The sequence below is a fragment of the Tetrao urogallus genome, assembly GCF_951394365.1.
Source record: "Tetrao urogallus genome assembly, chromosome: 10".
Classification (NCBI taxonomy): domain Eukaryota; kingdom Metazoa; phylum Chordata; class Aves; order Galliformes; family Phasianidae; genus Tetrao; species Tetrao urogallus.
The window spans coordinates 11,971,046-11,995,758 of NC_136823.1; the positions used below are offsets into that span (position 1 = coordinate 11,971,046).

The 24,713-nt window shown below is 42.9% G+C and overlaps 1 protein-coding gene across 1 annotated transcript in view; it reads left to right on the plus strand.

Annotated features, from left to right (window-relative positions):
- Positions 1-4,022: 4,022 nt before the first annotated feature.
- PRKAR2A (protein kinase cAMP-dependent type II regulatory subunit alpha) overlaps positions 4,023-24,713 on the plus strand; it is a gene marked incomplete at both ends in the record, with an annotated part of 49,052 nt that continues 28,361 nt past the window's right edge. The window contains 2 exons of the mRNA XM_079540252.1: positions 4,023-4,275; positions 23,204-23,239. Of these exons, the coding sequence (XP_079396378.1) occupies positions 4,023-4,275; positions 23,204-23,239 (289 nt within the window). The remainder of the gene's footprint in view (positions 4,276-23,203; positions 23,240-24,713) is intronic.

Genomic DNA, 24,713 nt, shown 5'->3' on the forward strand with positions numbered 1-24,713 from the left:
TTCAATGCCTTAATTTGGAAAAGACTGAAGAAAGATAAACTCAAGGCTTACAAAATCAGTGAGTAGCCAATAAAGCAGAGAAGCATTACTCGGGAAATCTTGCAATGCTTGTACTAACGGGCATCTGGTAAATCTGGGAAGAGTGATTTAAAACTTATTAAAGAGAGATGATTATATGTGCACCAGCTAGTTACTTCTTCTAGGACTTGCTAATGAATAGCAGCGGTGTAGGACAGAGCACTAAAATGGCACCTGTGGTGCTAAGATGCTCTGAACTCTGACTGGAGTAATTCATGGAGCTCAAAGTGGGTCAGACCAAAGGTACTGCAGTCCTAATAACCTGCCCCAATAATGGTTAGTCAGAGATGACTGGAAAGACACTGCGAGGTAACTATGGATGATCCTTCCTTCCACCTAAAACTAACAGATAGTTGGAAATCAAACCAACCACTGAATTGCAAAGCCAGTGCTGACCCTATTCCTCATCACTTTTTCTGTCAAAAGCATCCCATGACAATGAACTCCACAATTCAGCAGGCCAAGGACAGGACTTCACTTTGTAAAAGACTCTAAACCTTTTGCTTAGGACTGCTTTGGACCATAGTCAGTCTGAAAGAACTTCCTAGTGTGTCACCTACAGCATGCAAAAGCTATGCTCATGGTAATAAATCCTAGAGAATACATTTTCTAATGTCAACCATCAGAATATTCAGTGTGTTCTTGCATTATCCTTGTGCTGAATTACTTGTAGGGGAATTTGAAGGCATGTATAATTAATCCAAGATGTACATATGTTTATGTAGTGTCTGAGTTCTGCTTGGTGTTGAAAGGTTTGTGAGAAGTAAATCATTACTTGTCATAAAGAGATTTATTTTACTTTTCAAGAGCCAGTCTGGAGGGTTAATTTGATCATTTCTCCAGTGCAGAAATACAGACTATTTTGTTTTTACACTCTCAACTTCGCTGCTCCTGCTGGTATGACAAGCACTGAAGCTCCACCATAGTATCACTGCAAGCATCAAAGCCACGTAAGAGCAGGTAGGACAGGTACACTGCAAGGAAGAGACCTCAAAATTTAGCAGCATTGATACAGTATAAATATAGGAATAGAGTCACAGAATCAGAATATCCTGAGTTGGCTTGTTCTCAGATACTAACGAAGCAGCAGTATTAAATATGATTCCAAATATACACATATTTTTGGTACGAGTACTGCGGGGATCAGCTCCATCAATTACAGAATTCTTTCTCATTCCATACCAAGAGCTGAATAAACTACAAAGCCAGAGGAAAGGAATTGCACTGGTCATGCTACACGAATTAAAGTTGTTATTATAAAGAGGATCATACTGCAATTGCAAAATATTTCCTAATTTATTTTCTAGCATTTTTTTTATGCAGATGCTTATTACAGTAAAGATTAAAACAAGGAATGCAAATTTAGGATGAAAGCAAGCTTAATGTGAACTATATGTATGCACAGCAGGCAGCACGACAATTAACTTGTTCACAAAGAAATCTCTTGCCTGCAAGTGCCATCAGTTCAAATCCTCACCAAAAGAAAGAAAAAATACATAAAGGAATAGGATAAACTATGGCATAAACAGCTTGAAACTGCTTCAGGTGACCTTGATGCTTTTTATTTTGTCCACTGACCTTCAGAAGGAGGCTAACAGACATCCACTGTTTACGTTCCACTGAAGCTGATTAGTTGTATGTGGACATATAAATATCAGAAGGCTAACACAATGTAGCTCTTCAGGGACATAACAATATTTACTGGCAGCACATTTTTTCATGTAAATAACCAGATTTATACACACAGGCACAAATGAGAGAAAATTATCAACAAATGTTAGAAGCTAATACAGCAGCTGACTAATGCCAAAAGCAGGGAACTGCCATGTGACTGGCTTTTGTGAATAGAGGGGGAAGGAAAAATGATTGTATTCCCTTAGAATTACACGTTCTTTCTTCATTACTCACCAATACTTTTTATTTCCTACAGCATCCATTCATTTTTTACAGTATTTTTTAGATTTCCTACACACTGAGCAGTTGAAATGTGCTGCTGTATTGTTTGAGACTGTCAGAGAAATAATATGGTAGCAGTGACAAACGAAAAGAAAGAATTAATTGTTTTTCTTGAAAAGGGACATAACTGCTGTGGCTGCTGTAAAAAACCACAATAGATATTAGGAGAAGCAGCTTCATACTAAACCTCTAGATAAGCCAGTGTGACAAATCCACCTCCTGTGCTCGTTTTTTATTCATTCATTTTATACTGATACATGAGGTAATTTTTCTGGCATAAAAGCCCAGAAGACATATTACAAAGAAAACCTTTTAACAGAGGCTGGGTGCTGTAATAAGAGCCACAAGATTTCCACCTGGCCTTCCTCACTGAAAATCAAGTCAGAAGAAGCACTGAATTGTGGTGGTCTTGGATCCTCGGTTGTGCCCTTTGTGCAACAGTGATGAAGAGAAAATCTTTGTGTGGGATTGTGGTAAAACCATCTGGATAAGCAGGGGAACCTTTTGGCAAATGCAAACAATGCAAATGCAAACAAAACCAAATCACAATAAATAGCCTCAGACAATTTTGGGCTTCTAAGTGAAATTTTGCATACAAGTCAATTCCTGCCCTTTTATTGTTGAAACAAAGGAAGAACAAAATAAAAACATTTACACTGACAACATACAGTGGCGTCACTGAACCAGCATCCCTATCATCCCCCTCATGTTTGCACAGGCTTATTTTCTTCCAGGACCAGCTTTCCAATAATATCAGATTCTGAGGGCTCCATGCCACACACCCAGTCACCTTCCTCTGGGCACATCAGCAAACAGCAGCACCACATGGCAGGTTTTGTACAAACAAGAGAAAATCAGAATAAAACACATTGAGCAGCAATGCAGGAATAGGCATCTCCAAAGCTCACGTGCAGAAGGGATTAAGGAGGTGTTTCACCTTTCCAAAACCCTGCACCTTTAGCGCTCTCAGGCGCTCTGTGCTCAGCAGGTGATGATGTTACGGGCTGTACCAAAGGGTACAAAGACTCGCTCGCTTCCCTGGACCTTACTGGTTGTACGAGTGCCTTAATTCTGCTGGGAAACCAAGGTGTGGCAACAGCCCACAGCACGGGGCTGGAAGCTGGGATCTTTAAGGTCCCTTCCTACCCCGTGTGTTCTGTGCTTCCATGAAAGCCTCCTTTTCCCCTCCTGCTGCACCCTGTGATCGCAGACCTGCAGGTCAGCAGAAGGAGATGCGATTGGTGCCTGGGGTCACTGACCTGCAGGAAGCGGTGACCAACTGCCCTCCTGCTACACACCGCCGTGTGCCCGGCGTCCTGGGCGACAGGCAGCAGGAGTTCCCAGAGTTGCACAGTTTACGCTTACTCTTTTACCACACAAAAGGAGTCAGTTTGTTCTAAAGGTAATTTAAAGATCAGATTTGCAAGCGTATCACAAAAGCACTTTGGCCCTCCACACTCCAGGCTGCTGTTTAACCTTTCAGCCCTTTTTGCCCAGGAGCAAGACCAGACCTTTTCCACGAGGTAGAACATCTGCACAAACATCTCTCGCCGTCAGTTCCACCGCGGCGGCTGATGCACGACGAGCGGCCGCGGGTTCGGCCGCCTCACCGAGCACACGGAGCCGGACCGCGCGGGAACGTCCCGCCGCGCCCTCAGCTCCCGCCGCGCACGCGCACTGCTATCCCCGCGCGCCCCCGTTCCCGCTCCCGCGCGGGCCGCGCCTCACGGTGACGCACGCGCCGTTCCCGCTCGGCGCGTGCGCGGCGGTTGGCTCGGCGCCCGCTCCCGCGCCTGCGCGGTCGGGCAGCTCCCGTCCCGTCCTCCTCCCCCCCCCCACCTCCCTCGGTGCGGCTCGCGCGAGCGGAGCGGCGGGAGTCAGTCAGCGCCCGCGGAGGGAGGCCCGAGCCCGCCACCGCTACAGCCGCCCGCGGGGCGGGGAGGAGGAGAGGAGGCGGCGGCGGCCTCCTCCTCGGTCCCGCCGGCACCATGAACATCGAGATCCCGCCGGGCCTCACCGAGCTGCTGCAGGGCTACACGGTGGAGGTGCTGCGGCACCGGCCGGCCGACCTGGTGGGCTTCGCCGCCGAGTATTTCACCCGGCTGCGGGATGCCCGCGAGCGGGAGGCGACCGGCGACGGCCGGAGGGTGGTCAGCTTCGACGGGGAGCCCATGCAGACCGAGTCCAACGGCGAGGAGGAGCCCGAGCGCGGCGACGAGGACTCCGACTCCGACTTCGAGCGTGAGTAGCGCCGAGGGGATCCGGCCCTGAGGGGGGGCGGGACGCGGCGCCCCGCGGTGTCCGGCGGCACTGCGCCTGCGGCTGAATGAGCGCGCTGCCAAGCATGTGATGGGCGAGATCATGTGTTGCGGTGCGGTCTCCTCTGCGCTCATCCTGGCGTTTCTGTCCGAAACCGGGGACGGGCCGGGTGGGCGACTTCTCCAGGCGCCGCTAATAATGGGAACAGAAACCCGCTCCTTTTGCACTGCGGCTCTCTGAGGCGCTTCCCCGGTGTGTGCAGTGAAACGCCTCCTGTGCCGCTCTGCCACCGCCTCGTGCGGCACACAGCGCTTAGACCTGGGGCTCTGCTTGAGCTTCAGCGCGAAAAGTTGCTTTAGATTTTCATGAACGGCACTTGTAGGCACACGTAAGGTTTTGGACCCGTGATTAGTGAAAACTCGGAATATTCTCTTTGTTAGAGAACGTCGACAAAGGGGGAATGGACAGGTGAGAAAGGCGTGCGTTCCCCCAGCTGTCAGTCCTCTCATTGCAGGTCTCATACCCGTGGCTTATAATGTGAGTAAGGGTTTCCTTCTTGCTAATGACTTTCTTAATGCCGCTGAATGCGGCTCTGTTTCTTGATCAGCTTGTCTCATTGCAGGGTTTGAGCTATCTCTTGAGAATTAAGTGTGGAGTTTTCCTGGTGAATGCTGACAGCTGCACTCCAGGAAGTTCTCTTAAGTTAAATGTGTTCAGATGAGAAGCCATGTGCCACCACAAATTTTACAGTTGTTCAAGCATAGCTTGATGTGGCGAGGCTTTCTAGTAGAAAAGTGGTTCCTCTGCTTCAGGTTTCTGCTCATCCCCTTTCTGTCCCAGAGGAAAAAATGAGCAAGACCGCTCAGTGTCACTTGTGCTGGTCAGAGCTCTGCAGGCAGGCAGTACTGTCACTGCTGCTGTCTTGCTTCTTATCTGAAAAAAAACGCTCTGTTCCTTGCTCACAGCTTCAGTGACCCAGGGGAGGAATAGTCCCGTGTTGTACTTGGTCCCTGTGCAGTCAGGGAAACGATTCTTGCATTGTTTAACATTGTGTGGGGCAGTCAACCGTGGCTGTGTGTTTTTCAGGTTTCTGTTAGCATAGAAGATTTTATTAACTGGAAAACGTTGGAAGTTAAGGGTTCTGGTATCTCTGTCCTACGGGATAGGGAAATACTTCTACATTACTCTGGGAGATCTGTGTACGTACTGACTGCTCAACATCCAACAGATAATCTCTAAAGATAGAGAAAACACATAACTGGAGGAAGTCTCAGATAATCCTGCTGGACAGGCTCTAATGCTGTGCATTTTTTCGTCTTGGACAGGTTAGGGCAGATTTTAATTAATTTCACTTTGTTTTCCTAGGTCAGCTCTCTATATGTATCACTAAGTTGCAAAGTCAAACGGATATTATAAATGTGCTTCCATGGGTATTTTTAAATATAACAACAAAATCAGTGTCTGTGAAGTATGTTGAGGAAATTTAAACCTTGTTTGAATGACTGATCTAGCTGTATTTGCCGAGTGTATGAAAGAGGTCTGCACAAATAACGTGGTTATCTTGTTTCTGCTTCTGGCCTCATGAAATCTGTGTATCTTACTGTTTTTGTGTGCTTAGAGAATGTAGCAGGTAAGTTGCATTTTTGCCCCAGGTGTTTTGAGTGCAGATGGTAAAAACAGGAAGAAATAAAATCAGAGTAAACTTTGGGCTCAGTCTGTAAACCACGTGGCAGCTGTTTTTGTGTAGCTGTAGGGATATCAGTGGTTCTGTTCCGTTTTTGACATCATGGTATTCCATCAGTGGAGCCAGTGACACTAAAGAGGAGACCTCTGTTGTCTTAGAGCACTTAAGCATAAATCTGGAGGTGATTTCTTATTCTCCCTGCCTCTTGGAAGTTTTATCTTTGATTTGAGTCCTTGAATATGTGAATAAGAGGACGTTAGGATGTGGTTGTTAAGCACAGTGGAGCGTAAGGAATGTGTGGAAAAATAGTGATAGTGGAGGAAAAAAAACCAACATCCACCAGAAGTATTTGTGAGGCTGTGGCAGAGTTGATGCATACAAAGCTTTCCTGAGAGCCTTTGTGTTTGGTATGACTGCAGAACTGAAAAGTCGAGAGAAACGGGAGAAGATGCGAAGTGGCAGCTCCAGAAATCAGGCCGAGGACATTGCCAGGGATTCTCAGAAAGTGTCATTGACCGTGGTGCTTGCAACAGGCAGTCTCTGAATGGTTGTCCTAAGGCTGTGAAATGAAGGCCACAGAAGTGTTCTTGCTGCTGGAAGCTTAACTGTGGCTTTGCAAATACTTCTGTTGTAAGAAACCTGAGGGAGGTGAGGCGGCTCTCCTTCCCAATGGCTGAGGGAAGGTGTTGCCCCAGTAACCTTTCATTTTGTCTGCCTGTTTTTCTTGATTTGTTTTAATTAACTACACAAACATACATATTTATTCCTGGAGATCTTAGGCAAGATTAACAGTGGAACTAAAATATTGATCAGCGAGCCTTGGAGAGTCCCTTCCAACTCAAGATATTCTGTGACTGTAACTTGAACAACACAGATGTTATAATTAATTGCAGTTATTTTAGTTCATGTTCCTTTTTCCATCCACGTGTATCACCATAACGTTGGAGTGTGCTTTTCAGCTGCTTGCTTAGCAAAAGGTAACACTCATAACACTCACATGTATACATATGTGTATGTACGTATGAAGTAAAACAGTCACTTTGTTGTATGCTCCGTTGTTATGTAGAAAAATGGTGCATATGACTCTGAACGAACAGGTTAGAAGATACTGATGAATCCTGCACTGGACTTCTCAAATAATACTAAAGAATTTGCTGAATGTCACGTTTAAAACATCGGTAGGATATGTGAGCAGAAGGGAATCAGAAGGAGGCATGGGAGTGGCTCTTTTGTATCATCGGATCTTGGAAGCGATGCTGAATGAGAGTTCAGTCCATCTTGGAAATGTTTGTTTTTTGAATTGCCAACACAAATGCCTGATGTTAATTTTAAACAGTTTTGGATTACTTCTCCTCTTATTGGTGAGCACCGTTTGCTTTCTCGTAATGATCTTGGCTGATGTGTCCTGTGGAATTCCTAGGGAATTACTGTATTACGTACATTCTTTGTGATCTTGCACCTATGTGAGTTATCAGTTACCATAATATGCTATTCTGCTCCCTTCCCCCTCCCCCCCCCCCCCCCCCCCCCAAAAAAAAAAAAAAAAAAAAAAAAAAAAAAAAAAAAAGAAAAACCACCCCAAACAAGGAAATAGATTGAATGAGAAATCAAAAGGATTGAATATGGGCAGTAGTGGCACTTCTGAAGAGCAGTGTTCAAATTTCCAGACCTCATTCATTTTGCTGGGTCATTGCAGGTGTTCCCATGAGGTGGGGTCACTTGTACAGTGGAAAGGCTTTTGGTTTTTCACAGTATTTCCACTCCTTCCTCTGTAACTGTTAATTTACTGAGCATAAAGCACAGTAGTGTTGTCCTCACTCTGAGTTCTTTGTCCTTAACGTTACAAGAGCCTTCCTTTGCAGGACATCTTACGGTGTTTTGGTGTTGTATGATGCAAACTGCCTCCACAGAATAGCTTCTCTATTAAAAGCCCAGGGAATTCAGGGGACGCTTTGGTAATTACCAGCACTGCATCCTCCCCTCTTCCCTTGAAGTGTGACCAACTCTTGTGTTGATGCAGTTGTGTTTGTAATCAGCTATTCCAGAACTTCAAAGAGGTGGGAGGAAGGTTTTGATTGTGATCTAACTGTTAAGCCATTGAGTTTAATATACAAATAAATGCATGTTCTTTCTTTGTAGTATGTTTAAAAAGTGTGTGTTTGTAAGCAAGCCTCGTGGTCTGAAGGTGTAGAAGTAACCTTACAGTTCTATTTATTCTTTGGTCTCCATCAATAACATCAAATCAAATATAAAGCAAAACATTAGCAATGAATTCCTGTTGACAGTGTTTCAAAAGAAACGTTTGTGCATTAAATGCTCTACTTTTTGTTAGGCCCTGGCAGCCCAGTGTCTGGGACTTGTTGAACAGAAAATACCAAGTGAAAGACTGCCATTGTGCAGCTGCTGCCCTTGGACGTGGCTTTGCTTTTGCAGAGCCAGTTCTAACTGACTTAAATCTGTGGGATTACATAGAGCAACTACTGTTAGTACTAATGGAACTTCACTCCCTCTATTTGTCATGTTCACAAAGAGCAACTTCGAAGATAAACTAAGTATTAAAGAGTTCTCATTCCAGTTTTCTTTAGTAACTTCATTGAAGCTTTATGGATTTTCTTCATTTTGATTGTTAGCTTCTTACAGAAGACTTGCTTTTCAGTGTTTGTTCCTAGATTGTACTTATGCTATTACAAGATCAGGCTTCTTTTTTTACCCAGGTGATGTAGTTCTAAGAAAGTCACCATTAGTATCTCAGGAGCCCCACAGATAATCTTCAGTATAGATAGAAAATTAATTACAAGATTAATGCAGTATGTCTTTTTTACCTGAGAAAGTGAGAGAGCTGCAGGTACAAAGTGAAAGGATTCAGGTTGCTCACTGAGAAACAGAGCTTTAAAGATGAGCTGCATGAAATTTGCAGTCGTGGCTGCGTACTGCTAAATGTGTGCTAACTTCCACTCGTAAGGAGGAGCTTGTACTTTGGTTTTAAAAGAGAAGTTCCTTGCAATGCTAGTGATATACATGTGTTACATGTACAGTTCTGACGTCACCACTATTATTCCTACATCGTCTCTTGGAAAGCTGTTAGAATCTATGGACAAAGATCTCCTCTTATCCTAGCTTGCTCTGAGTGCCTCGATGTACTGATGGTGCTTTCCTGAGTGATCTTTGCATTCTAAAATGTGAGGAATGAGGGTAAGCAGTGCTTTTTTTCTTTCCCCTTGGTACTTCCTGAAAGAACTCCTGATACTTCCTATGGCTGCGCAGGGGAATTGAATTCTAGGTTCAGTTTCTGCTCTTGTATCCTGCTGTTACCTTGGACAAATAGGAACTGCATTACTCTGTGTGCTCACCTCTGACAAGAGCATGACTAAATACGAAGTGAGTGGATGGCTGGTTGCTGTAAGTAATTGCTGGATTCTTAGAAGCTTCAGTTTCCTTGTTTAGGAAGTTTTCTATAAAGAAAATTATATGAAAGTTGTGAAATTTGATTCTTGTAATAGGTTCTAAAATTAGGCTCCGGAATGGAGTGTATTGCAGTACTAGTTGTCATGCTTTATATGTCATACTTCATAGTAACCTGTTAACTGTGCTGGTTTTTTTCTCATTTAAAAAAGCCATGTTAGGGTGATGAGACAATTCTGTCAGTGTTGCAGAGTCCAGTCTTCCCCTCCTACTAACACAGAAATTTAGTTGTACCCTTTTACATGAAATAGTACAGTGGGGATTGTGGGGAAGAGAAGGCAACAGAGAACAATCTCACTTCAAATTATTCACAAACCACTCATTAAAAGACATTAATGTTTAACAAAGAGCAGTTACTCATTATTCAAATGAAGGCTGGAACCATAGCCAAGATAATCTGTGAATGTTTCTCACTAGCTTCAGTAATATGTTCAAATTCATGAATGGTTGTAATTATTTTTTTTATGAAAAAAGGAGGAGACAGTAGCAAATAGAGCCCTAGCAACCTTGTTTGTTCCTCATTCAGTTCCTTATCGTGTCTCTAACATTTCTCTGGTTCTTGTAGCTGGCTTTGCATACAGTACTGCACTTGCATCCTTGTGGCCCGTGGCTGGCACTGTGTTGCTGCTCACAGCACAGAGCAGTTGTGTGCTGCTTCTGGCACTGCAAGGTTCTTTGAACTGCACAGGTTTAGGTTTCATTTCTTTTCTGAGGAGCCATCAGTTCCACGTTAAATGCATCTGCACTGTGCACGTAGTGCACTCAGGTGCTGGGTAGGCTTCTGGTTTTTTGTACATCACTGTGACATGAAACAGTAAATCATAGCAAGTTTAGCAAGTGGCTAAAAAAGTAATGGGGAGTTTGAGAAATCTGACTGGGTGAAAGTCCAGTTTATAAAGGACTCTTGCACCGAAGTGTTGATTCTTATGCTTGTGAGATGTTTTTAATGCACTTTTTTTTTTTTTTTAAAGACCTGAAAAAGACTTTAAGAAGAACCTCCAGAAATCTATCGCACAGCTAATCAACTGCTTTGGGCTTCATCTCTATTTTTGTTGGTGGGGTTGTAGAAATTTTGGTGATCATGTTTTCTGTGTGCTTGAGCAGACAGAACACTTGGAGGAGATGAGGAGAAAAGTCTGTCTTGCAGTTCTCATACTTGTGGGATTTGATCTGTATTTGATAAATATACATTAGCTGTCATATAATGAAGCCCAGCATTCTATTAGTAGCAGTTTTACTTCAAGTCTTTTCCATACTGGAGCATTTCTTTTCTGTGTGGAGCTTGCAGACAGCAACTAGTGGGAATTCAGCTCTGAATGTTGACTTAGAAATTCCCCCCAGGAGGGAAGGCAGCTCTGGAAACAGCTTTGATGGCATGTGGGAGGGACTGCAGGTATCCATTCTGTAGCACTGCTTTTAAGATAAACATAAATCTTTATTTTTGTTTCAATTTGCTAACAACATTTCAAGCTACTGCTGCTTTCATTTCCTGTGGACTTCCTGAGGGTGGCTTGAAGACCAGCTTTCCTTCTCTGACATGGTGCAGAGCCTGCAGGAACTCGGCTGCCAAGGGGTGCAGCAGCAGGTTCTGTGGTTCTGAGGTGGTTGCAGAGCCTGCAGCCCAGCACTCTGCTCTGGGCGCTGCTGCGTGAGCACAGTTGAGCAGTTTGTCTCAGAAATTCTTTCTAAACTGCTTTGTAAGGAAGGGTTGGGGTTTCAAGTTGGAGGTAAGAAGGTAGTTTTGGTAAAATGATGATGTTCCGTTGGTAACTTTCTGTAGTGTGGATCCGAGTGGTATGCAGTGAAGAATTGCAAACATTAAGGTACCGTTTCCCTTGCAGAACATTCTAAAAACATGTATGGAGTTTGTATGGAGAGGTGGACAGTCTGTTGTTTTTTTTTTGGGTGATGATTGTAAGACTTCCCATTCCTTTGGATTTTTGGCTAAATTGTAGTGCTGAGATCCTTGTTCATGGTGATTGTATATTAGCAGTGTTATAAAGCAGGATGTCACCGTGGCCCTTCATTTCCATTTTGACTCTTCCTCCCTTGGGGTAGCACATTGTTTTCTGCTTCCTTTTGAGAAAACTATATTCCAAAGAAGAGATCTTAAAAGGAAGACAAACATTTGATGGTGGTGGCTTTTTTGTTGTTTGTTTTTTGTTTTTCACCCTTTTGGGGATCCAGGAAACGCTGCCGTTTCTGTGGCAACACTCACTATTCCTGCTCAGTGAGGAAGAATTGCACCTGCAAGGACATGCTGTAGTGTATGGATCTGGTCAGTGCCAGGTTGTCATGGGTGTGGAGAGCATCTCTGTATGAACGGTGTCTCTAGGATAGCTCAGGAATGAGCAGCTAAGGCTGATGGAATTGCTTTTTTTCTTCTGAATGGAATTTGTCCTGAAACAGTTTATCATCTGATGTCAATGTATCTGATTAAAATTCATAAGTACTTGTAGAACCGAGAGACTTTGCAGTGATAAGTTATGAAGGATGGCTCATTAACATAGATTAACATTCACTGCTTTTGGGGGAAGGATGGCAGCAGATTCCACAAGTATTCTTGTTTTAAAATACTGCTGCTTAATGAAACTAAGAGTGATAATATTAATTCCATCTCTCAAGCATCTGAAATTAAACATCACCAGCTGTAGTTCATAATGATTTCAGTTCTAGTCCTTGACTTTGTGTAACTATGATATGTTTGTATGGACTTCAGTTTTTCTTGCACTCTGTGTGAGCATCTCATATCCTTGCAAAGCCATTTTAAGCTCTTTGAGTATTAAGCGTTGTGTCGTGTATCTTTCCATAGCTCTCTTGTGGAGACATTGTTAAGTGTTCATAGCTCAGAGATCTGCAACCTACAGGATTTGTTTTGAAGCAATCTGTAGCAGTGACTGTGGGGAGCTTCATGCTTTGTGCCAGAGGTTCTGCCACTAAAAGCGAGTTCATCTGCTGCGGCTCGCTTTGGGCTTCTTTATTGTTACTGGCAAACTAAAGATGGGGTAGGTGCTAAATCGTGCCCTTCTGCAGCCACTACAAGTGTTCCGGAGCATAAAGAGGATTTTTCCTGGGCTGGGCAGAACACAGCGATTTTTACTTTTTTTAGGACAAAGCCATCTTCACTCTTCCTCTTTTCTTCAGAGTCATCTTCCTGTGAACACACACAGGGTGCAGTTATTGGAAGTGTGTTTTGTTGTTGGCTTTTTTTTTTTAATGATGGTTTCAACCTGAGATTGTCTGTCGAGGCAGTTCCTTATGCGGAGACGATTCTTTTTACAGCTATGCTGTGTTTTAGGTAAGCTTTGTTCACTGTTTGTGTGATATCATTAGAAACAGAAGCGTGAAATAAAAAAGGGTACAAAATACATCGTTCTGAGGCAAGTTACAGAGGTTCCTTCTGTGTAATACAAAATTACAAGCAAAATTATATCACAATTAGAGCATTGTCAGCTAGAATATTTTTTCAGTGGTGGTTATGTTTGCAGGATGGAGGCCTAAATCCTAGAGAACAGTGACTTGGAAGGATCCACAGGCTGTCACAGCTCCTCAGTAGATGCGTTTTCTGACATTGGCTAAGAGGGCAGATAATACATTGAACTTAGTCCAGAATGTGGACGATCATTAACTTTTTAAAAGAGGATTTTGTATATTTTGCTGCCTCTGAGCATTGCTGGTAGCAGAGATGCTCCAGTCTCTCATCATCTTTGTGGCCCTTTTTCAAGCTGTCTCCGGTTCCTTTGTGTCCTTGTCTGTTGTGCTGTGAGTGCTGCTATTCCTCCAGATGTGGCTGGGCAGAGGAACCATCACTTCCCTCAACCTGCTGGCAGTACTTTCCTAGTGCAGGGCAGCATAGCATTAAGTTAGCATTTTTGTGCCTGGCGTATACAAGTTGTCTTGTGCCCTGATCTAAACACGGATGTGTGAGATTAAGCTCTGAATCAGCCTGAAGTCACACTTGATGTTGGTGTTACTAATTGAAATTCCTCTTGCTCTTTTATGCAGATCAGATCTGATGACTGTACAATTCACTCCAGCTTTGTCTTATGTAAAAACATGCTATATTTATCACTCAAATCAGTAATGGCAGTAGGAATTGGTAATGAAATTAGAAGTGACCCAACCAAAGAGCCATGAGCTTTTACATGCCTTCTTTTTTTAGCTATAGGATGCTGTTCTTAAATCCTACTACCTATGGAGCTATAATTACCCGATCCTGAGCTCTGGTTGACCTGACAAGTACAGCTGTGTAACGGCCATGCTAGGCATACAAAACACTGTGCCCTGTCTCTGTTGCTGGTTGTTTCTGCTTAGATTCACATCTTCTCTCTACCATATTTTTCTTCGAGTTGCTTCTGTAGAAGTTTGTTGTTTTTTCACAGTTGCTTCTTTCAGTCTGTCACATGGCATGCAGTACCTGACTGGGAGCGACTCCGATCTGCTTTTTCTGAGATGGTAAATAGTGAAGAGGCAAAAGGAAAAGCTTTTATGATGCCTCTCATCTGTGATTGCCCACATTAATTCTTCTTTTCTGTTCAAGTGCAAAGATGAGCAGACCACTGAAGAAATGCTAAATCTAATGATTTTTTTCCTTTGCGCTGGAACAGTTTTGAAGTGCTGATGCTGCTGATGTGTGCTCAGGTTTGGGACTGCACTCAGGGGCAGCTCTGTTGTCTGACTGTGATTGTTGCACTTCTGCATAATGTGCTCTGCAATGGTGGTGGATGTGCACAGTGTGCCAGTGTGAGTGTGGGCTCGAGCCTGGCTGTGCAAGTGTGTCCTGAGCACAAATAACTGCCCTTCTGCTGCCGTAGGTCACGTATTTGTGCTGGGAGCTGTGGTAAAGCAGTAGTTAAGCAGTATCCCTTAAGCCAATTAAGCTGCCAGAGAAGGGCATCAGGGTTGGAGCTGTGGGATAACAGTTCCCTGTTCTTATGTTGCCTGTATTTGTATAATTGTTTTTGTGGTGACACATCTATATCCTAACAAGTGATGATCTTGAGATTATCATGGTATCATAATAAACATATTTTGGCAAATCTATGGCAAAGACGATAAGAGAAATTCCCATAACGATGTGTATCGAATAAAAAGCAAATGTTGCTGTTCTTAGCATTCCTATTTCCCATTCACCTACTGGTAAGATTGGTTTGCCAGCAGATCAGCTGGTTGCTGATATTGGGCAGGTGTGTGTCTGCATGTAAACGTTTTTCTCTATAGGTGGCTGGTTGCTGCCCCGTTTGTTAGAACCTGTAGCAGAAGAGTGCAAGCTGAAAGTATGTAGGTGATAGTGAAAATGTGATCTTACAGTACCGTGACTTGGCAAGGGTTTGAAGCAAGTGAAGTTGCTATTAACTTCCTGTTGAAAAAGTAATTATATTGTTCATTCCAGAATAATTTGTCTGACATTATAAGAAAGTGTCTTAAATCACTGAGCGTAGTTGTTAATTGCATTTAGGTGCTCCTACATGCTTAGCAGTGCTAGAGTGTTAGATTATGTAAGTGCTTCTAGCTTGACCACACAAGTGAAGTTGGGTTTTCTTTGTCCTATAGGTACAGATGAGATGTGCTCAATTACTGTTGTAACAAACAGTTTGAAGAACTTGTATCAGTTTGTCGGCTTTTTGAAACTTGACTCTAAAAGACATTTTGCTCACACGTGGTTTGAGGTGCCTGTAAGCTATGCTAGGTATGGATGGTGTTGTAAAACTGTATCACGGTAGTAAATGTTTGATTTTCCTAGATAGCTTTTTATGCCCCAATACCACGTTATTTAAAGACTGTCAGTCTCAGTAGGACTTCATAATAAGGCTGCCAAGCGGCTGCCAAGTGCAGATATCCAACATTTACATTCTGTGTTGTGTGATGGTAGCTGTGACATGATTCCAATTAAAAGCTTGGTCTGCACATTGCAGATGTCTTCTGAATATTAATATGTGCTACAGACAGAGCAGATGGAATCTCTTTTAAAATACAATGCAGTGAATGTAAAATTAAGGCTTTCTAATGAAAACAAGCAATCAAACATCCCCCTCTCCCCCCCTTTCCCTGGTAAATTGCAAAGATATCTGTGTATCATCATCATCTTTCTTTACATAGAAGACAAAATGAATTCTTCCTGATAGACCCAAATTATAATACAGCATTATGTGTAACTGAAGTTGTCTTAAATGCTAAATGCACCTAGAAAAGTATTAGGAATGAATGCAACATTTGCTCTGTCTTAAAATATATCAATGTCTGAAAGACAGATATGAGGCAATGGATAATAGCTGAAATGTGGAGTGTTATTTTGGGGAGTTTTGTTGACAGAGACTGTATAGAAGTTTGTGGGTGTGTTTAATGGGGATTTGAAGATGTCACCTGAGGTGTATGAGGAAAGATTGATCTTGATGGGGATGGCCAGCAGGGACAGGGAGGTGATTGTCCCCCTCTGCTCTTGTGAGGCCCCACTTGGAGTATTGTGTCCAGGTCTGGAGCCCCCAATGTAAGAAAGACAAAGAGCTGTTGGAGAGGGTCCAGAGAAGGCCACAAAGATGATCAGGGGGCTGGAGGTCCTGCCCTACAAAGACAGGTGAGGGAGCTGGGCTTGTTCAGCCTGGAGAAAAGAAGGCTGCAGGGTGAGCTCAGTGCAGCCTTTCAGTACCTACAGGGAGCCTACAAACAGGAGGGGAATCAACTCTTTGAAAGGGTAGATAACTGCAGGACAAGGGGAAATGGTTTCGAGTTGAAGGAGGGAAGATTTAGGTTGGGTATCAGGGGGAAGTTCTTTACTGAGAGAGTGGTGAGGTGCTGGAACAGCTGCCCAGAGAGGCTGTGGATGCCCCGTCCATCCCTGGAGGTGTTCAAGGCCAGGCTGGATGGGGCCCTGGGCAGCCTGGTCTAAAATGGGGAGGTTGGTGGCCCTGTGTGTGGCAGGGGGTTGGTGATTCATGACCCTGGCCATTCTGTGAATGGGAGGGATAGTGTATGACCTGGAACAAAAGAGTGCCAAGAACATCATCAGCATTGTAATCTTTCGCAAAACCGAAGTTAGCTTTCAGGAAACAGCAATCCAGCTGTGAACGTGCGTGGGCTCATTATTTACTACTATTCCAAGACGGACCTTGAAATGTGAAGTAAAATGTTGGTAGCAGGAATACGTTGAAAGTCTAGGAAACAGCAGCCTAAGGTGTGGGTTTTGAAACAGAGCAGAAGGGTTTTTGTGTGAGTGGGAGCCACAGCTTTCCTCCTCGTGGTGCCTTTCATCCTCCCAGGCAGAATGCGGGAGCACGAGGACGGCGTGGTGGCTGTGCAGAGGGGGGAAGGGAAAGGCAGTGCTGTGCTGAGGGCTGTGAGTTCTGTGCCTCAACTCGCTGGTGGTACTAACGGAGTTGTGACAGGCCTGTCTCCTGCTCCCCTCAAATGTAATTTCAAAACAGCTTTTACCTGCGGCTGCATGAACACTAAAGCTCATAGAAGCGATAGCATTTTCTTCTTTAGCTGTACTATTTCAATGCAGGTTTTTCCCCAGGTATGGCTTTGCCCGGTGTTGGGCTGTGGCAGTTACTGCCTGGCTGGTGTTTCCCACAGCCATTGGCCTGCCTTTATGAGGAGGCTTCCAGCCTCAGCAGGGTGTCCTTGCTGCAGCTTTGTGTGCCTGCCTTGGCCACGGTGCTCTGAAATGGAGAGGCCTTCAGTGTGCCCTTGCTGTTGTTGCGGTTTCCATAATCATATAATGTGTTCAGGATAATGGTGGAACTTTTAATTAGGTTTCTGAAAATGCAAAAACAAATGATCACGGCTGAGTTTGGCATTATTCACACTGTGCTATTATTACATATCTTTTCTACCATTTCTGACGAGTGAGAGTGTTAAGTAGAGAGGTGAAGCCTAAAGCAGGGCTGGCAGGGTAACAGAGCTCTGAGAGCTGGGAAGGGAAGAGGTGGCCCTTCCTTTGGCACTGCCCCGAGGCACTGCTGTGTGCTGCTGGGTTTCTTACAGAGGGAAGTGTTGCAAGGTACCGGAGCTGATAAGATTCAGGTATCTTGTCCTGTCTGAGGCATGTCTTTTGAGGAGGCTTGCACTTCTCATTGCTATGGTTGTGTTGTGTATGTATGTATGGTATGGTTGTATATGGTTGTGTTGCTCTGTAGTCTCAATTCATCTTTAACCCTTTCTAGTTTTTTCTAGAAGGATCTTTATACAACTTGCCTCCAAACTGTTTTCAATTTTAATTCTCATCATAAGGTTAATGCTTGCTTTGTAATTCTAGCAGCATTCTGCCTCTTAGTTTTTTTATTAATACTGTTAATATAGCTCCTTTTGTTTTCATATTTCTGAAATGCTTTTCTCTTTACTTGGGCTTTAGCAGCAGGATTAAACTTCCTCTTTTCACTCAGCAGTAACCTGACCGCCTTGCTGTGCTGTCCAGGGCCTTGTCTTCTGGCAACACTTGGGAGAGCTGACACATCTGCTTGTATCTCCTCCTTCTTTGCAGCAGCATCCTTCTTTTTCTGTGCAGTGTGGAACTGTATTATCTAAAAAACAAAACAAACAACAACAGCAACAAAACCCCCAGCCTTTCATTTCATACCCTGGCGGTTCTGTTACAGTATTAACATACTGTTATATCTCTGATCACTGCGAGATGCATCCTTTCACCTGAGATCTCGCCTTAGCACTGGGAATTTGTCTAACCCCTTTTCTGTAAAGCAAATGCACGCATCTTTGCGACCTGTTTGATCTTTGTAATGTAGATCAGGCTCATAAAAATCAACTCCAGAAGCAAGGAAGTGTGATGTTTGGCTGGATCTGAACACATCAGCAGGAAATAGAAGAGAGCTGTGTGGGTCAGCCATTGCAGCGTCAGATAACGCCGAGTGCTGCTCGATAGCTGTTCGTTCCCCTGTAGTTGGGCTTCAGTTAGGCTGTGTTAACTCCTGAACTGTGAGTGCAGGGTTCATTGCGTAGCAGGAGCGTGGCCCTTCTTGGTACGGAATTGGTATCTGCTGATGAACATAACCAAAATCATACCATGCACCGTAGTGCATTCAGTCATGAAATGAGAACGCTGAAATAGTGGTGTATTTTTTTCTAAAATGTCTTTGATATAAAAAGACAAACAAAAATCTTTTAGTAGTGGTTCTTAAGTTGTTGTAACCAGAGGTTTCCCCTGATTTCTTCCATCAAGATTTATGGCTTTCCTGAATGTATCAGCTATTTCAAGTCTGCCCATCCCAGAGCACGTCACATTTTTTCTTCCTCCTTAAATAAAACAGCCGACTGAGAATAGCAGAGCAGCTCTAAAATCCTTGTGAAACATCTTTATTTTAACTGACAAAGCTGCCTTGCTTGTTCATTCATCTTTTTCCTTTAGAAGTAGCCAATTAATACTTCCATTTTGTGTCAGTAATTTTTAAATATAAATTAAAAAAACAAATCAATTAAATTGGAAACCACGGTGTGGTGCTGCTTTGGTTTTATACTTTATCTCCTGCTGAGTTCTATTTTTAAACACTGACTGAAAAAGAATTAATGCCCACGTTTTATTGAAATGTTTAATAGTAATGTAATTTTGTGATTGTTTTCCAACTTAATACATATAAAAGCATCTTACAGAAAGGCCAAGTGTATGTGTGTGGATACTTTGTGTTTTTTTTATTAGTACTAATCACAGAGAACTGCCTTGAACTACTTAGTTGTTGACAAACTTGTTTCGATTAGCATTTATTGCAGTCTGATTGCATGGTGAAAGTCTTGATTTCCTTTATAGCACACTGATTTAATTACTAGATAGCCTTAAATGTTGGTGCTTGAGTCTTGAACTTTTCTCACAGCAGTGATGGCTCGTATTCATGTGAGTCCATTAACATCTTGGTGAGTAGGAAAAGTCTGACAGCTGCAGCCTGGCACTTCCTTATCGTAAGTCGATACAGCATTCCACACAGACAGTCACACCTCGATTTGTGCTGTGCTCTCCTTCTGGTATTTAAGCTCTCATAGTTCCTAGTGGCAGCTCTCATTTTGTTGGATGATCTTCAGTGGTTTGTTCCATAAGAGCAGTTTGCATTCAGTTTCTCTTTGTTCGCACAGGATGATTTTGCCCTGTCATTTGATGGGACAGTGCTCTAAAGTGACTGATGTTTTGTACTGCTGTTAGAACGTAAGGAGCTCCTCTGCTGAATTCATGTGGCCCTTCATAAACTTTGCTCCATCTTTCATGAGGGAACTTTCAACAAGTAGTCGAGTTGGTCAGGCTGTTGCCTGGAAGATCTGTGGTAAAGGAAATCAATTTTCTGGGCACACAAGAACTTTACTTAGTCTGTCTCTATAAATTATAACCACTATCAGAAGCAATCAGTGTGCATTTTTCCCCACTTGTAATTAGGGAAGCATTCACAGATCCTGGTAAAAAGCAAAGTCCTGTTGCAATAGGAGCAGTGTTTTCACTGAAGGTGTCACAGTGCTAACCTCGTACTCTGCATGCCTGGAATGCCAGTTCTTCCTTTGTCCCTGAGTTTTTTTCCTGTGACCCTGGGCGAGTCTTTGTAGGAATGTAATGTTCTTAGTATGTGAAGGAAGAGGATAGCAGCTGGGGATGGCTGTTGTCATTTATCTGTACTCTCAAGCTTTAGTGCTTTCTGTAACCTCACAGAGTTTGTAAATAGTGCAAACAAATGTCTCGCACTGTTACCGTGGTAATGCAGCTTGGAAGAAGCTTGCTGCTATTCTTTGCCAGTCACTTTTCAGTGCACCGGTGGGCAAGGGTGGGATCCCACACGTGGTAAGGTTGGTTAATTCTCTTGTATCTGGTTTGTGAAGTTGAAGAACAATTTTATTGTCAATTTCTTATCCGAATACTGTAATTGTTGCTTTGGTTTTTAGAGCAAGAATAAAAGCAGGTAATATCTGTGTACTTTTTCACATATGGGGCTGAGTGCTCACACCTGCCTTCAGCAGTGGTCACAGCTCATGTAGCTCAGGCACGGCTAACCAGGCTTCACTGTTAGGAGACAAAAAGGAAGTCTCAGCACCGAGCAAACTGAAGAATGTTGCAGAATTCCCTGGTGTTTTTTTTTCTTTTTTTTCCACTTTCCAAAAATATTAAAAAAAAAAAAAAGTTGACCAAACCCCACGCAGCTACCGCAGTGCTTCCAGCAATACTGAATACCAGTGAATGTCTGAGGTTTTATATCCCAAACTTTTGAATGAGAGATGGAGCCACTAAGAAGCAGAATTGCAGCTGTGTGGCAGTAGGGCTTTTTGCTATTGATGTAAGTCATGTTTGTACAGAACTTTTGATATTGATTTGATGCAAATGATTCATCTCAATTTTCTAAATAAATGGAGGGATACACCTTTCAGGAAGAAAAATTGCAGTCTTTTATTAGCAAATGTGTGTTGCTAATTTTTCAGAATTGACTGAAGGTAGCTCATCAGTTTCAAAAGCATTTCTCACTGAGTGACTTCATAGCATTATTTCTTCCTTGTGTGTGTACATATATGATGTCCCTGTATGTGAATGAACACTCACTACTTATGTTGTCCTTAGTGCAGGAAGAGGAGAATGTGAGTCAGGTTAAGTGATACGGTATAAAGTTGATAAACACTTATTAAATACTTGATTTTAGCTGGAGAACTGAGTGGTTCGAGAAATTAAATCTATAATAAAAAGAATCCCACAGCCAGAAACCTGGAATCTGCTCCATCAGAGAAACCGCCCTGAAGCGTTCCTGTGCTTAATGAAGACCGTGCTTCAGGTCGGTCTGAGGAACATGTATGTGTTCAGCAGAGGTTTCTGACTCTCCTCCAACAGCTGGGGGGTGTTGGTGGCTGAAGTCCTTTCTGGCAGAAGCGTAGGATGCGAGCACACAGCTTGGAGCCTTTCTGCTGTTGATGTCACTGGCCATCGGTTGCCAGGGAGGAAATGGGGCTGTTCTGGTTTCTTCTGGTACAACGGTTTGATTTGCCACAGTTTTTGTTGCCTTTCCCCAGTTAGTCTTGGCTGCCACGGCACAAACAGAAATGAGCCCTGTGCCAAAGGTAGGAGATGTGTGGTGATTCTGTGATGCTGAGCTTTAATGCTGCTGCATGGGGTTTGGACCTAGAGAGAGTTATAATACAGTCCTCATAGCAACCTTTTTATTACTGTTCTGATTCCTTCAATTAACGTGTAACTGACCTGAGCACAGCCCTGGCGTGCTGTTGGGTATTCTAAATGTGGATACAAATAGGATGAATTGTTTTTTTGTTTTTAAAGTAGCATTTTTTTGTTTTTGTTGTAGGCAAGGGCTTTGCTGAGGGCTGGTGCCTTGGGTTCTGTGTCAGAGTGTAAGAAGATGCCTGCTCTGCAGGCTGCCTTGGTACCAGAGGTTACAGTTGTAACCTATCAGTGTGCTTTAACCTAATGAGCTATGCTTTAAATTAGATGCCCTTTTATGTTTTGTGTGGGAACTATTTCCGTGTAGGCTGGGCTGTGTGTGTTGGTCCCTGCTGCCCCATCTAATTCAGTGCTTGCAGCCCAGCATTGCTGCGGTGGGACCATCGTGAGCCGTGCTCTCAGCAGCCCTCAGTGCAGGCAGATTGCTCCATGGGAGCGGCCATGTGCTGTCTGTGCAACACTGGGAGTAGTCATAGAGCTGTTCCCTGGTAAGCCAGAATAAAAGAAAAGGTAATCTTCAGAAGTAGGAAATGTCATGTTTTAGCTCCTTAGCATAGGAATAGGCATCGTCTGACAACGTATAAAAGTGATCCTGAAAGTTTATACGTGTTAAAACTGTCACAAGTGTGAGGAGAAGCAAACTATCGATTTAATCTTAAGTGCTTTGTGGAGGCAGAATAATAGCACTCCTTACTGTCCTTAAAAGGTGATGTTTTTTTGCTCGTTTTCAACACAGTGGAGCACTTGGTGCTGTGTGGATGGCACTAATCCCTGCTGTGAGATAAAATAACCAGTATTCTGAAAGAAGCTGCAGTCTCTGGAAAGTGCTTTTCTGTGGAACCCAAAGTATGTCAGAGCTTTCTGTAACTGTCATTCTTTGCAATGTTACATGCTCTCAGACGTGAGTAAGAAGTGTGTGGTCAAAGGGTGGAAAAGAAAGATACTTGTGCCTGAATCAGTCGGGGCTAACAAATCTCGTTCAAGGGATTTAATCAACAGTCAGGAAACTCATTTATATGTTACAGCTTCTGAAGGCAATTGGATTCTGTTTTTTATGTGATATAACTTGGTTTTGTTTTTGCTAGTCAGCAGGGATAAATTGTACCTTACATGCTTCCGTAAGCTTAGGCCTCAACAGATGTTTATTCATGATCTTAGTTTTTGCATTGCTGCAATAAAATGTGGTGCATTTCATGTCAGATTGGTCATTACTTGTGGCAAACTGAATTTGAGTGGAAAACTGTGGGCTAAAAGTATTCACATCAGGAGGTGAGACTCATTAATCACTTAACTGGAACGATTATGACCTAGATGAGGTGTTTTTACCATGAATATGATATTTTGTTTTGGAGTTAGTATTTCTCTTGTCTTAGAACCATGGGTGGGTTGGGTTGGAAGAGAACTTAAAGATGGTCTAGTTCTGTCAGTGATTGGAAGGTATTTCAGCTAAATATGTACTTGTTGGCAAGTAGGTGGACGAAAGCTTTACATTAAAGCATTTTTATTTGTTGTTAAGAAATATTTGTATGGGATTTCTGTAGTAAAAATGTACTATGATTTTTCAAGATGATGACTTTGAATTCTTAAATAGCATTTGTAATTTTGTTTTGCTTATTTTGCAGCTCCAGTCATTAACCGATACAACAGAAGAGTATCAGGTATGGTTTCTTACTAAGCATTTTATGTCTCTGACAAAGTTCTGAAATGTTTATTTGGCTGAAAGAAAGATATTTAAAGCGATCTTTTCTCTTTATTGCTGTTTTATTTACATGCTGCTTGTTATTTTTATTTCACATAAAATATCTTCAACATATATGCAGTAGTTACAGATTCTCTTTTAGACTACTTTGTTTGAAATTGGGAGTGATTAACACTAGACAGCTACGATTAGCTGCCTAAAGATAACCAAATGCCTGTGGTTACCTGGGCTACTAATGCAGATTCCAAGGATATGTAAAACTGTGGAAGATGGACTTATTTATTCCTGTTGCCCAAACTGGAAACAGCTGTGGAAATAGAGATAAGGAATTGTGCTTGTAGTTTTGTGCTTTGATACATGTAGCAGAGCTTTAAAGCCAGCTTGTATTGATTTTCAAACTGCAGAGAAGCTTCAGTAAGGAAAAAACCTTGCTAATTAGTGAATTTTCACTTCGGTGTTTAATTTTTAATGATCTAAACCAGGAGTTCTTCAGGTGCTTGACAGGCACCACTGGCAAATGGTGCTTTAATTATTGTAAACACATAGCTGTCATTCTTGAAGACTTAAAATACAAATTCTGCTTTCCACACGGGTGGGATTTGGTCAGGAGGTTTATTAGTGCTTGTTTTGAACACTTTGAGTAGATGAGTTTACTCAATTCTGGCTTATGCAGTACTTCAGTAAAATACTTCTAGAACATCAGTGCTAATAAAACTGCTTGAGAAAGGGTAAGCTTTGGAAGGTCAGGCAAACCTTTTACACTTAAAAATTACTGTGACTTTTCTCCAAAAGAACAGTGAATTTTATTTCTCTGTATCTTTTAAAATCATTAACCAAAACTGATGATATTGCTTTCATATCCCATATGTGATAAATCAGTTGCACGTGCTGTTGTTTCTTTCCCATCCTGTAATGCTGAGACCATGCAGATTGATTGATGGAAATGGTTCTGCTTACTTGCACTCATTGTTTCTGCTATTGTTGCTAGTTATTTATTGCCTAGGCCAGTGTGGAGGGAGAGGGTAGTAACTTGCTTGGCATTAAACTCTTCCAGGTGCTTTGGCAGCTGAAAAGGCTCTGCAGGGAATCCCAGTTGCTTCTTGACCAAAGAAGAGCAGCTCTATGTGCTGGCCAGAGGCACAACCTGCAGAGCAGGTGGCCCTGGCTGGGGGGTGAAAAAACTCCATGGGCTGTGCAGGAGGGTCATGCTGGGAAAAGGGAGCTTATCTAATCACGTTGGTGCAATTCAGAGATGTGCAGTGGTAAAGCAGTGCTGCTCTGCAGAGAAACAGCCTTTCCAGGAAGTGCTAGGAGGGAGAAAGAAATGAGAGCTCAATGTTCTCCCAGAGCTGATATAACAGCTTTGTTACTTGTGTATAGCGTGTTTGGCCACATGACATTGAGGTGCTGTGGCAGGCACTCAGACCACAAGC